This window comes from Halyomorpha halys, unplaced genomic scaffold (genome assembly GCF_000696795.3).
Source record: "Halyomorpha halys isolate HHAL.00 unplaced genomic scaffold, Hhal_1.1 Scaffold350.1, whole genome shotgun sequence".
Lineage (NCBI taxonomy): Eukaryota > Metazoa > Arthropoda > Insecta > Hemiptera > Pentatomidae > Halyomorpha > Halyomorpha halys.
Window position 1 is genome coordinate 786,549 of NW_027107986.1, and position 13,406 is coordinate 799,954.

Below are 13,406 nucleotides of genomic sequence, written 5' to 3' on the forward strand. Positions count from 1 at the left end.
AAATGTGGTAGCTGATTGGTTATCTCGAGTCATAACTGTGAACACTTTGGAACAAGACAACGGGGAACCGTCAGGAGTGAGACAGTTTCTACGAGAATGGACGCCGAGATAGGAAGATGAACAGAATATGGAGGAGGAAGACAGGAAGAGTCATCGTCTAACGAGAGCTCTGAGAAAGGAAAACCAATAGATATGGAGGAATTAGAGGATATCATCAATGACAAGACGCAGCAGATTATATGGAAGATGAGAAAGGATTAGTCAAAGTTGAGCATAACAAGTATGGAAGGAGCAATATCACGACGATTTGGTCGCAACCAGGCGTGAAAAACGATCAGATCTGTAAAACATTGAATAATGCTTCCAAGCCTGGAGGAAAGTGTCACCTATACATCGGGAATGAAACCATTTGGGAGAAGATCAAGTGGCTATGGTGTGATGAACACATAGGAATGGACAGGACATTCACCCGATGCAAGCTGATGGTGGAAACCCTTCGGGAGGACGAACACCAGAGAGAGGTGACTGTAGCATATCATCAGGGCAAAACAAATCACTGCGGAATCTCGGAGACCCTGCAAGCATTAAAGAGGAGGTACTTTTGGTGGGGGATGAAGAAGACTATCATAGAGGTTGTAGGAAACTGTGAAGTTTGTCTACGCACCAAGTATGACAGATACCCACCAAAAGGGAGACAAGAGGAGACACCAACCGCAGATGCACAGCTTAACTATCTACAGGTTGACACTTTCACATGGAGAGGATTTAAATGGATCACCATAATTGATCTCTTCAGTAAGGCGGCAATGGCGTGTTGAAACAGTGTTGGCAGCTCTCCAATTGTGGTTCCAATTCTACGGAGTTCCAGAGCGTATCTCATCAGATTCAGGCAGAGAATTCGACAATGCCATGATTCGAACAGAAACACACCAGAGCACCCCAAGAGCAGAGAGAGGAAGCTTAGAGAGGCTTCATGGCACATTGAGTGACCATCTTCGCTTATATCAGATCGACAAAGGATTGGAACTGGATATAGCAATGCCAAAGGCTATAACGGCATATAATCATTCCGTACAAACCGTTATGGAGTTTTCACCATTTGAGATCCTCTTTGGGCTTCGAGAACACCGGCGGGACTATAAGGGCATGGCAATGGATGGTGAGGAGATACACAACAACCATGTTGCTCGAAGAAAGTTATGGGAGAAGGCACGAGGAAGAATGGAAAAGGAAAAAACCAGGAGGGTGGCACGAGAGAATTTAAAGGTCACTATCCTGTCTGTCTGGGAGCGATCAAAATCGGGACGATCGTATACAGAAAGTTGGGGTCTAACAGAGGTAAGGAGATACAACGATATGAAGGTCGCTTCGGGTGATAATTATTAGGGAACACAATATTGTTACTGTAGAAAGTGTTAAAGAACCTAAAAAGAGAAGAAGCTTATTTATGTAATGTATAAAGAGTTGTTTAATTTTATTCTTAGGTTTAAATTATGTATATAGCAATTATTTCATGGAGCTTGTGAGTTTTTACAATTATATTTATATAGCAATTTATTTTTATTGTATATAGTGTTTCGTAATTGTTTTTGTTTTCTATGCTATGATATTATATAATATTAGTTTACGAGGATTGTTCGTACACTGTTGGGGGAGAGTTACGGTCTGAGTCAGCTGTTACTTCGTTGTCAGCTGACTGAGGGGATCAGCTGATCGAATGTATATAAAGAGATGTACCGAACCCAATGAAGCCAGTAGGTTACAGCAGTTCAAGCATGTTAGGTCTTATTCCTTCTTCTCTTTTTTGACATACTGCTTATATATATATATAGTAAGTATGTACATACTTATATAACTTAAGATCTGTGGAGGTTAAAAGATGTGATGTCATGCTGGCTATATAACAGGTTTTTCATAATTAAAAATTTATATGCGAATAAAAAATTAAGTTACAAACAAATATACTTCAAACTTAGAAAATTGTAGTTTTTAAAAGTAAATTTAATGTCCAAAAGATGTTACACTAAAATCTATGACATGAGGATAAACTCCATTACTAACCAGATATAAAGACTAAATAAAATATTTAAAAAATCCAGGATAAGGTTAAGTTTTGCAGGTTTTGAATTATCATATAACATAGAATGCTATAAATATAGATAGGTGTAATTTCAAACTCTATGAATAACAATTATAATAAATCAGTGTAACCTTATGTATTGTTCAATTTTACCTTTCATCCATGTTAACTTTTATATTAAAATTCAATTCCTTCTCAATATGATGTTCATCGTCATATCCAACTGAAACAAAATTTAAAAAATAATAATTAAGAACAAAATTAGTTTCTGAATAAGAAACAATTAAGTTGTTAATGTTAAGAAAGATCAAACAACAAAATTAGAAAACCAAAAGAAATTTTTCATACTTTTCTCTAAATTAATATAATAGCCATTTTATTATTATAAAGTTTAGAAATTTTATAATCTAAAAAAAGTAAGAAAACATAAATTAGTCATCTATTATATAATCCCCTTAATCAACAAAAATGCATAAGAACCAAAACACATGCCACAAAGAGCAATACAGTAGGAAGGTGGGAAGAAGATATTTGATGAGATTGAAAATTAAACCTTAAGTAGTTCAATGATGTTTTGATTAACTGTTTGATGAAAAAAATGTATTTCTATTTAAAAAAATACTCACGTCCAGAATATTCAAATTGACAAGCAACATTTGTGGAAATTTTATCTCCTCCTCTGCTGTGAATTGAATAAATGGAATGTATCATTTCATCGACTATAAACGAACACATCATCTTCAAGTTTTTTATCATATACAGCAAAAGCATTTTTATCCTGTAAGACATTACTTTGATTAAGTAAAAAATATAAAATTAATACCATAATTTTAGGAGTATATACTTGGTGTCAATTCTTGGAATGTAAAAATATAAAAGTAAAAACTAAACTAAACATGAACACATTTAACATGACTCATTTATAAAGAACTCTAAAATATACATGTTATAGTCATATAATCAAATTAATGCCAATAAATGGAAAAAATAATATACTGAGAAAATAAAAACCAGAAAAGATACTACTAAAAATTAATTTTTGACCCTTTGATCATAACATATTGCTACAGCAGTAAATGAGGAGTGGGCTCTGGGAACAATATACTGCAAGAGCAGCAAACAAGCACAGAGGTGGACCCATGTAGGAGGACAGAGTACTGCTGGAGGAGCAGAGATGTCTCTCCTTCTTTAGTGGCAAACGTAGATGATAATGTAAAACGACCTAGGAACCATCCAGTGGTGTTTTAGATAATTTATAGAACATTTTCAAACAGCTACATAGAGTAAGACTACTTACTGTTAATAAAGCTGGAGTGGGATCAGATCTTTGACTCAGAATTTCATCAACTGTTAAATCCTTCAAAATTTTCCATGAATCATTGTGTCTGTAGGTCGACCCTAATCTGTTTTTCAGACAAATTATGTTTGTGCCAGTGATTTTAACATTTTTGGGCTTATATATTATTGAAATACAAAAGGAAAACAAAGATTCACATAGTGCAACAAATAAAATAGCATTGCCCTTGTTCTTTGTCGATCTTTAACAGACTCCTGAGATTGAAGAAATTTACTAAACCAGGGTAGTTGCAAAAACCCTATCCTAAATAGTTCAGTGCCACAATTGGCAAGAATATGGCCATACTAAACATTACTGTCATCATCTACTAAGGTGCGTCAAATGTGGAAAGCAACACAAATCCATTGAATCCAACAAACCAAAGCAAGCTCCTGCTGTGTGTGCACTATGCCATGAGGAAGGGCCCCGGCTAACTACAAGGTGTGCCAGATGTACAAAAACCTATCTTCTGGACAACAAGCAGGTCCGAGACAGGAAGAGACAACCAGAAGACCCTCAAGAACTGTTAAACCAAGAGTGTCCTTCGCAGAAATGACTAGAGAAACAGAACCAGCATCTCTGGACCTGCCACAATCGCAGCCTATATCCCATTATCCTCAACCCCAAGCCCAACATCCTCAAGCTACATGCACTACTCAAAGTCATAATCATCAGATACCCTGTATCCCTCCTCCTCCTAATGCAACCGATCTCACAAACCTCCTCACTTCTTTCCTGTCTGAATTTAGATCCCTTATCACTCTACTTATCTCGTTACTTACAAATCTTGTACCCAACTTTAGCCCTCCACCAAGAAACTACTAAATGTCACCAATAAAACCCCTTTCTATTCTCCTTTTCTTACATAAAATAAGAAAGTTTCATATGGTATGTGTATGTGCAAATGCTTCCCTGCGGTAGCACGTATACAACATTACCGGTGGCAGTTGGATTAGGATTTGGATACTGGGCTGATAAGGCAGTCTGCAGGCAGTATTAGCAAGAATTGGAGCTGTTTGACCCACTAGGCACTATCACTCACTGACTCACACTAATCTGATTGTTTTTTGAGGCACCGACTTTCAAACGATCCTCATCCAACATCTTATATCTACCACTTATTGGCATCGAGATGTCCATCTCAGATGAGATTAGACTGTAGAGATAATATCGATATGCACATATCAACCCCCACCCAGCCATCTACTGTGAGTGACTACTTTTTTCCTTCTACATTGAGCAAATCTCAAACTTCCTTATTTTTTGTTTTGATAACAAGTGACTACCTAACTTAAGTAGTGGAAATTACTTTTGCCTCTTCAATAAAATAGTTTCTTAAACTATTTCTTTTGTAAAGCAAATTGTTTCAGTTTGTATAAATATCTAAATATTTTTTAATTCAATTTTTATTTTTTGTAACAACAGAAAAATATATTTTTTTTTTATATCACTTATTTATATTTTAATATTATTAAATAGTCCATCAATTGGAAGGTTATTTTTTTATTCTTTCATTTTCTTTATAATTTTAATTTTTTGTGAGTTTATTTTCAGGTCCTCCGTTTTTTTTTTTCTTAAACCCAGACCAGCGATCATTTAAATCTGGGAAAGTGACTAGTTTTTCAATCGCTAAAAATCCCTTAGCCCAACACTCAGTACCAAATTTATCGAAGGGACCACCCAACGGAACAGCACATGGTGGCACTGCTGTCATTATCCATCGATCCCTTTCACACCACTTAGTCCTTCTACAAGTCCACCAAAATTTCCTACAAACCACAGCTGCATCGATTCAAACTGCTCTCTTCCCCATAACTCTCCCCCATCCTGGGTTATTTCTCACCCAGTATTTCCACTTCCCAACCACTATTCCCTTGAACACCATTTTCTTCTAGGTGCACACCTTAAAGCAAAAATCAACAATGGGGAGCTAGAATCACCAATTCCTGTGGACGATCACTTCTGTCTGCTATCAGTTCCCTTTATTGCAACATTCTTTGTCCTGACTCTCCTAAATGCTGGATCCTAACCATAACCCTGACCTGGACTTCTTCATACACAAAGGCTTAGGCCCTCTGAACACTTCCCTTTCATGCCTCGATAACCTATCTTCAGACTATATTAAACAAATCCTAGCTATCTAACCTATCTCCAGACCATATTCCACTAATCCTAGCTATCTCCATATCCCCAATTCCTGTATTACCTCCAACCTCATTTATAACAGGCCCAGTAAACTGGAATTCCTTTCACCGAATACTAACAGACCAAATCGATATTAAAGTTTCTCTGAAAATCCTTGAAAATCTAGATGACGAAGTCCATTCCTTTACAACCCTTATCCAACAAGCTGTCTGGTCTGCTTCCTCACCCTATAATGTCCCAAATAAACCCAAGACAAATCCTCTAACACAACATCTCTAAGACTTCATCCAAACCAAGTGCCAATACAGAACATTATGGCAATGCACTAGATATCCTTCTGATCATCACTCATATAACTATTACGTAAACTAGTTAAGAGAGAATTGTCCAATTATGGATCCTAGTCCTTCAACTCCTACCTCTTTACCCTTTCTACTCAGGATAATTCCCTCTGGAACATAACCAAAAAAATCCTAAAATCCAAACACATTTCCCATCCCATCTGACAAGATGATAGCACATGGGCCTCAATAGACAAAGATAAAGCCAAAGAACTAGCCATACACCTTTCTCACACATTCACTCCTCATCCTGACCAAACCAAAACAATTGAATAATGCCTATCATCAACAATCCCCTTTTCCTTACCTCCTAGAGCAGTCAACCCTTCTGAGGTCAAATATTAAATACACATGCTAACTCATCGTAAATGTCCAGGCTCCGTGATCTTCTTACTCCTCAAATCCTTCACCAACATGATCATTCCAAAGCTATAATATTCCATACATATCTTTGCAATTGTATCATTAGAACAACCCACTTTCCTATCCTGTGGAAACATTTCATTATAATTCTCTTTCTAAAACCAGGAAAACCTCCTAATAATCCTGCTTCCTATAGACCTATTAGCTTACTTCTAATCCTCTTAAAACTTTTTGAAAAATCCTCCTAAAATGTATTCCATCCATAGTTGAACCACAAAGTTTTCCCCCAGAACAATTTGAATTCTGCCCTAGGCACTCCACAGTCCAAGGTCTCAGAATCGTCGACTATGTCTCTTCAGCTCTTGAAAAGAAATAATACTACTTGAGTGCCTTTCTGGACATAGCGCAAGCTTTTGACTGGGTATGGCATACGGGATTCCTTTTCAAGCTCAAGATCTATCCAATTAAGGCAGGGGTACCCCAAGACAGTGCCTTGGGTCCTGTCTTGTACATCCTCTTTCCTGCTGACATTCCCATCACTCCCAATACGTTCCTGGCAACATTTGCAGATGATACAGCCATCCTGATCCTGTAATTTCCAAACACACCCCACCCAGACTGAGCAATGGTGCAATCAATGGCAGATAAGAGTCAATGAATTAAAATGCACCCATATGGCTTTCCCCCTCTACCGCAACTACTGCCCACCTGTTACTTTTAATAATATTCCTTTACCCAGATCTGACACAGTGCGATATCTTGGATTCATACTAGACAAAAAACTCACCTAGAACCAACATACTAGCCTTAAAAGACAAGAGCAAAATAGACGATTGAGCCAACTAAACTACTCAGCAGGACCTCTAATCTCTCAATAACAAACAAACTACTAATTTATAAGACTATCCTCAGACCTATCTGGACCTACAAACTTTAACTTTGGGGAACAGCTAAACCTTCGAACATCAAACATATCCAATCCTTTAAATCCCAAATCCTTAGAACAAGAGTCAATGTACCATACTAAATTTCCAACAGAACACTACACCATGACCTTCATATCCCTTTTATCTTTCATACCAACCAAATTCTCAAAATTCCATATAAACCTTTCTAATCATCATAAACGTTTGATTCAATCCTTCCACCCATCCTTACAATCCACCTCGAAGGTTGAAACGGCAGTGGCCAAGAGACCTTTGTAGAATAAAATCAACAACTGGAGTTCTGGCAATGGTCAGATTTCCGCTTATGTAGAATGATTGCGGCTTTAGCACACTTACCAAGCCTTCACTGGCTCATTACCAGTGATGCGGTCAGAGGGTTACACTGAGATCTCAAAGGACCCTGTACATGGGGAACCCTGCCCCTCATACATGGGGCATAGAGTGGGCTTGGGATCCTCAAGTCAAGATTGTAAATATTGTATAAAATTTATTTTACATTGTTTGATTATGTTCATTTTATTTATTTATTTTTCTGTTTATCATAAAGAGATTTTATTTATTTACATTTTATTTTTTCTCTTTTTTTAATTTTTGGTATGAAGATGTTCAATTACCACTATTACTCATTGCCCAAGTTCGTGGCAGATTGTAATTCTTATCAATAAATAAAGTTATTATCTATATATTTTTTATAACGACCTTGGTGATTTAATTGAATCACTTATATATACTTTTTTTACATAAATTATACAGCAGATAACAAAATAAATACACAAACTATTTGCCTAAATTTGTTAATTACTCTAGGTAAAGGGAGGTGAGTTTGATAAGTGAAGAAAGTATATCTTCTGGGTAGAACCTGGCTTCTTAAGGTCTCTGTCCCAGCAGCCCACCAATCACCTCTTGCATTGTCAAAAATTTATCAAAAATATAACAAATTGTTTCTTACTTCTTCAAAGCAGCCAATGTGAAATCAAGAGGAACAGTATATGGTAAACTCAATAATGATATCAACTTCATACCACGATGGGAAAGCATCCAGTTATATAAACCTTTATTTGCTGAATCAATTGCTTCTTGAAACACTCTCATTACAGTGTCAGGCAAATTAGCTACCAAAGCTTCCTTTAAAAAATAAAATAAATAAATAAAATTAACTGAATATTACAAATAGTTTTTGAAAACTTCATTAAACAAAACAAAGATAGCTTATTTAAATTAAATTATTTAAAACTAAACAATAATATTCAACTATAATAAGGAAAACTTAAGCCCAAAAGAACACAGATTAAATTACTCATCAGTATTTAATTCCTTTTTCTAGATAACAGATTAGTAACACAAAAACATTGGGAAGCTGGTTAAAAAATAATTGTATTACTGAATTTGCATGTATGAGGTCATTTTATAAAAAAATAAAAAAAAAATTTTAAAAAAACGAACAGCTACTAACTCAGTAAATTACATTACACATGCCCATTACCAATTAACTTGTTTTAACTTGTTTTCACTTTTTATAGAACATAAAAAACGATTTGTTAAAGATGTAGTTTATTTAAATAAGAAGAGTATGATTCTTACAATGTATAATGATTCTTATGACCAGATATTCAGGCTGAGGACTATTTTGGAGAAATTCATGGAGTACAGGAAGACAACACACCATCTGTTTGTCAATTTCAATAGTGCCTACGACAGCATTAAAAGGTCCATACTATATGATACGCTGTACGGTCTTGGGATCCCTCCCAAACTGGTGCGCCTAATAAGAATCACAATGGATGAGGTGAAATGCTCAGTTCGGATTCAGGTAGACCTCACCAGAATTTGGGTCCAGGAGGGGGGTGAGGCAGGGCGATGGCCTCGCATGTCTATTGTTTAATCAGGCCCTCGAAAAGGTAATTAGGGATTCTGGAATACAATCCTCTGGTACGATCATTGACAGTCTGGTACAGAGTACAGTATACATGCGAGCTGGCCCTGGTATAGTGGCTGCTGTTAACGGGGAGGTGAAGATGGGTCCATTTACTTTTGAATGTGTTGACCAGTTCACCTATTTAGGTTCAGTAGTCAGCAGCAATAACAAGCCAGGGTCTTATGAATGCTAAGAGATGCTATTTTGGACTCAGGAAGCACTTGAGGAGTCGAGCTGTCGCTCGCCGCACCAAATGCCAGTTCTACAAGACACTAATCCGGCCAGTCCTCACTTATGGATCGAAAGCCTGAACCCTGACAAGTCCTGAAGAAAAGGAAATCTTGATCTTCGAAAGAAAAATTCTGTGCCAAATATTTGGCTGTGTCATGGTTGGCGAGAATTGGAGGAGGCAAACCAACAGAGAGGTCTATCAGTGAGGGAGATGTGATGCTGCACAAAAGGCTGGGGAGGTTACGGTGGGCTGGCCATGTTGTCAGGATGTCAGCGGTTGAGGTCCCGAGGAGGTTGTTGGACTGTAGGCTGCATCGGAACAGAGGAAGAGGCAGGCCAAGGATGAGATGACCGGATGCCATCATCAGGGATTCCAGAGAACTTCTGAGCATCCGCAACTGGAGAGCGGCCACACAAGACCGAGCTACATGGAGAAGGCTCATTGAGGAGGCTAAGGTCCAAACTGGGCTGTACCGCCACGGATAGATAGATGATTCTTACAATAAAAATGTTTTTTTTATTAGATCAAAGAAAAAATACAAATAATAAAAAAAAAGTAGCAGTAAGATGTTTTTACACATAAATTATGACAATTCTGATTCAACGCTAAAAAAAACTTTGATGTTGAGAATTTCATCGAAAACAAACAAAATCATTATTGAATTCCGAGGTGGTTCATAAATTTTAAACGAGAAAATTTGCATTTGATTTGAACCTCTGTATACCTTCTAATAACCCGATTTTAAAGTGCTGAGACTCATAAGAAAAGGAGGAATTTCTTCTTCCCATCTATTCAAGACTTCATATTAAAAGAACTGCATAAAAAGAAAATTATAAAAACAAAAATGAAATCTTTTTTTAATAACTTTGGTTTTAAAACACATTGGAGCATCCTAGTTGAGGCAAATTGCTTAGTTTAAGAACCTTTACTGACTTTTCAAATGTATTGAGCAGCAGTAATTGCATTATCACAAATAAATTTAAATAGTATACATTAACTCAAATGTTACTAAATTACATAAGATAATTTTTTTTTCTGAAAGCAGGATTACTTACTCAGCACTGAAGCCAAATAATCAGTTTATTTATTATTCGATATAAAATTAATGTAATAAAAATTTTCTATTTCATTTTTTGCAGAATAGAAATTTTAAAGTACTAAAATCAAAAGTCTAAAAACCACAATAAAAAATGACCACATTCTCCACATCATTAGCTATAACTACAACAACATTAATTAAAACTAGAAATTATGAATTAGTTGTCACTGGGAATACTTGTCTATGCAATTGGCATTCTTGACATTGCGGGTCATAATCAGAACATTCATCTTGGGCTTCAGAAATGATAAATGTTGACTGCACAGCTAAGCAACGAGTACAATTGATCAAATTATTACGATGAAGGAAACGTAATGCATCATCAAATCCTTGCTTGCAAAGATTGGATAGTACCTGAAAATTAATGATTAACTCATCTAGATTAAGAAAAAAATCAACTTTTTACATATTTTTTCAAGAGATATTCTTTGAAAATCTATCTTAATTTCAGTCTACTTTGTAATAAATAATTCAGAAATAAATAAAACAATCATAACAGTCATCAATCCAAGAAGGCTGAAGATCTTAAATATGTTCACTTATTTTTAAGAAAGAAACCACAAGAATAATTAATATCATACCTCTGGTTTGGGTGGCCATAATATTCTAGCAAACCTATATATATTTTGTTTGGAAAGTTCTATGCTTGTATTGGCAAAATTTACCTAAAAACAAATTTTAAATTTAAAAAATAACTTAGTAAAGAAAATAAAAAAATTATACTAACAGGAGAATCGATTAATATGGGAAACAAAATCATGGTTAAAGAAACCTTAACATCCTAAACTATCAACTTTGTAAAACTGACTAGAAAGTATCTTTTCTGAAAAATTACAAAAAAAAAAATACCAGCAGGCAACAGTGAAAGATAGTGAGGAGGGGATCCCATATTCACCCTCCAGAAATATTTGCCAGGAGGAACAGTTAATACCAAGAGGTTCTTATTGAGATATCTCACTCAGATGGAGGCCCTCCCAATAGAAACAGAAACATCTCTAACTGATCAATTCAGCAGTATGCCCTCTATTTTAACAGCCAAAGAGAACAAGGGTAGTAACTTAGCAAGTACAAGGGTGGTTTTAAAAGTTATCGGAATGTACTAGAAACTTGTTTTACCTCGGTGGAACTGCTTTTACTTTTCAAAATAGTCTCCCTGTAGACTAATGCATTTGGTCCAGTGATGTTCCAATGCCTTGATCCCATCTCGAAAATGAGATTCCTCCAGGCCTAAAATACCTCTCCAATTCGGCAGTCAATTCTTCCGTTGTAGGAAATCTCCGTCCACCTAGGAAAAATTTCAGCTTGGGGAAGAGATGAAAGTCTGATGGTGTAAAATCAGGTGAATAAGGTGGATGTGGCAACAATTTGTACCTCAGTACATGGAGTTTTGCCATGGCAATAGCACTTGTGAGCAGGCAGGCGTTGTTCAGATGAAAGATGACTTTTTTCCTTGCCAAACCAGGCCTTTTTCCGCGTATCTTTTCCTCTAGCTGGTCTAGTAGGTTTGGGTAGCCAATTTATTGCCCCATAATTGTTTGGCCAGTAGTAATATAATCTATCAGCATGTTTCCACAGCTTTTACTGCTGTTTTGTCTCTGGGGTATAGTAGTGGAGCCAAGTTTCATCTATAGTCACAAACCGGCACAAAAAATCTTGTTGGTTGCGCTGAAAATGGGGTAGATTTTGTTCGGACATTTCCAATCTGGACTCTATCAAAGCATAGATATCTCTCTGAATATATGAATATGAATCTCTCTGGGGGAGAGAGAGAGAGAGAGAGAGAGAGAGAGAGAGAGAGAGAGAGAGAGAGAGAGAGAGAGAGAGAGAGAGAGAGAGAGAGAGAGAGATCAAAGGAGTATAAGAATAAGATTACATTAATATGTTCAAATGTATAATTAATATCTAGAACATAAAGGAATAGTTACGAAAGGAATAAATGTATATTTAATTAACTACCACAAAAAACTTACATGAAACAGTTGTGATGAAAAATCCCGAGGACAAATGTCACTTTCTCCACAAAATGGACTAACTGTTATAGTATTTTCATCTAATGTTGGTAAATTATCACTAAATCCTCCATCCATGTACCGTTCTCCATGAAATTTTGGAGGCAGAAACCCAGAAAAAACAGGCACGAATGCACTTGCTAACAAAGCCTAAAACAAATAAAGGAAAGGAAATATTTGGTAATCAATTACACACCATTCTATTTCTTCTGGAAGAATACCTTTATGAACTATTATCTTCAATCAACATTTCCATGCATTAACTGTTTTTTCTCGCATTACTCAATTAACTAATGCAAGCTTACTATAAATAGTTAACCTGGAAAAACAAGTATCTCTTACATCACAAAATTATGCCATATTATTAAGGACAAATCCTTCACATAATTTAGGAAAGAACATGAAGTATTTTTGACACCTGTGGTTCAGTATTATTTTCTTTATATGACAAATTCATTGACAAAAACACCCAACTGTGAAAGGCAAGTAATTCTACAAAATATCAGCTGAAATTTTAATAGTATTTATATTCATAAAATTTTATAATAAGCTAGTAGTAACCTCAAAAATATGGAAGAGGTTATCTCTTTAAAAGATCCCTTCAGTTTTAAGAGCTATTCTTTCTGTCTAAGTTGTATATATCTTATTCCATTTGAGTTAAGATCTTATGCAGAGGGTTTAACTATACTGTTGCCATTGACTAGAGGACACCCAGCTGTGAAAGGCAAGTAATTCTTATACAAAATATAAGCTGAAATTTTAACAGTATTTATTTTCATAAAATTTTCTTATAACATAGTAACCTATTCAAATATGGAACAAGTTATCTCTTTAAAAGATCCCTTCAGTTCTAAGAGCTATTCTTTCTTTGTCATATTCCATTCAAGTTATGATCTTATGTTATCTCATATTTAGGCAAATTAAGATATGAAAAACATA

The 13,406-nt window shown here is 35.7% G+C and overlaps 1 protein-coding gene across 2 annotated transcripts in view; it reads right to left on the reverse strand.

The window, feature by feature from the left end:
* Positions 1-13,406, reverse strand: part of LOC106681595 (1-acylglycerol-3-phosphate O-acyltransferase Pnpla3) — a 30,504-nt gene that overhangs the window by 6,683 nt on the left and 10,415 nt on the right. For both annotated transcript variants that reach the window (XM_014421994.3, XM_067046353.1), the window contains exons 4-9: positions 12,429-12,617; positions 11,040-11,123; positions 10,636-10,812; positions 8,162-8,337; positions 2,707-2,858; positions 2,234-2,303 (exon numbers count right to left, since the gene is read on the reverse strand). In XM_014421994.3, coding sequence (XP_014277480.1) covers positions 2,234-2,303; positions 2,707-2,858; positions 8,162-8,337; positions 10,636-10,812; positions 11,040-11,123; positions 12,429-12,617 — 848 coding nt within the window. The remainder of the gene's footprint in view (positions 1-2,233; positions 2,304-2,706; positions 2,859-8,161; positions 8,338-10,635; positions 10,813-11,039; positions 11,124-12,428; positions 12,618-13,406) is intronic.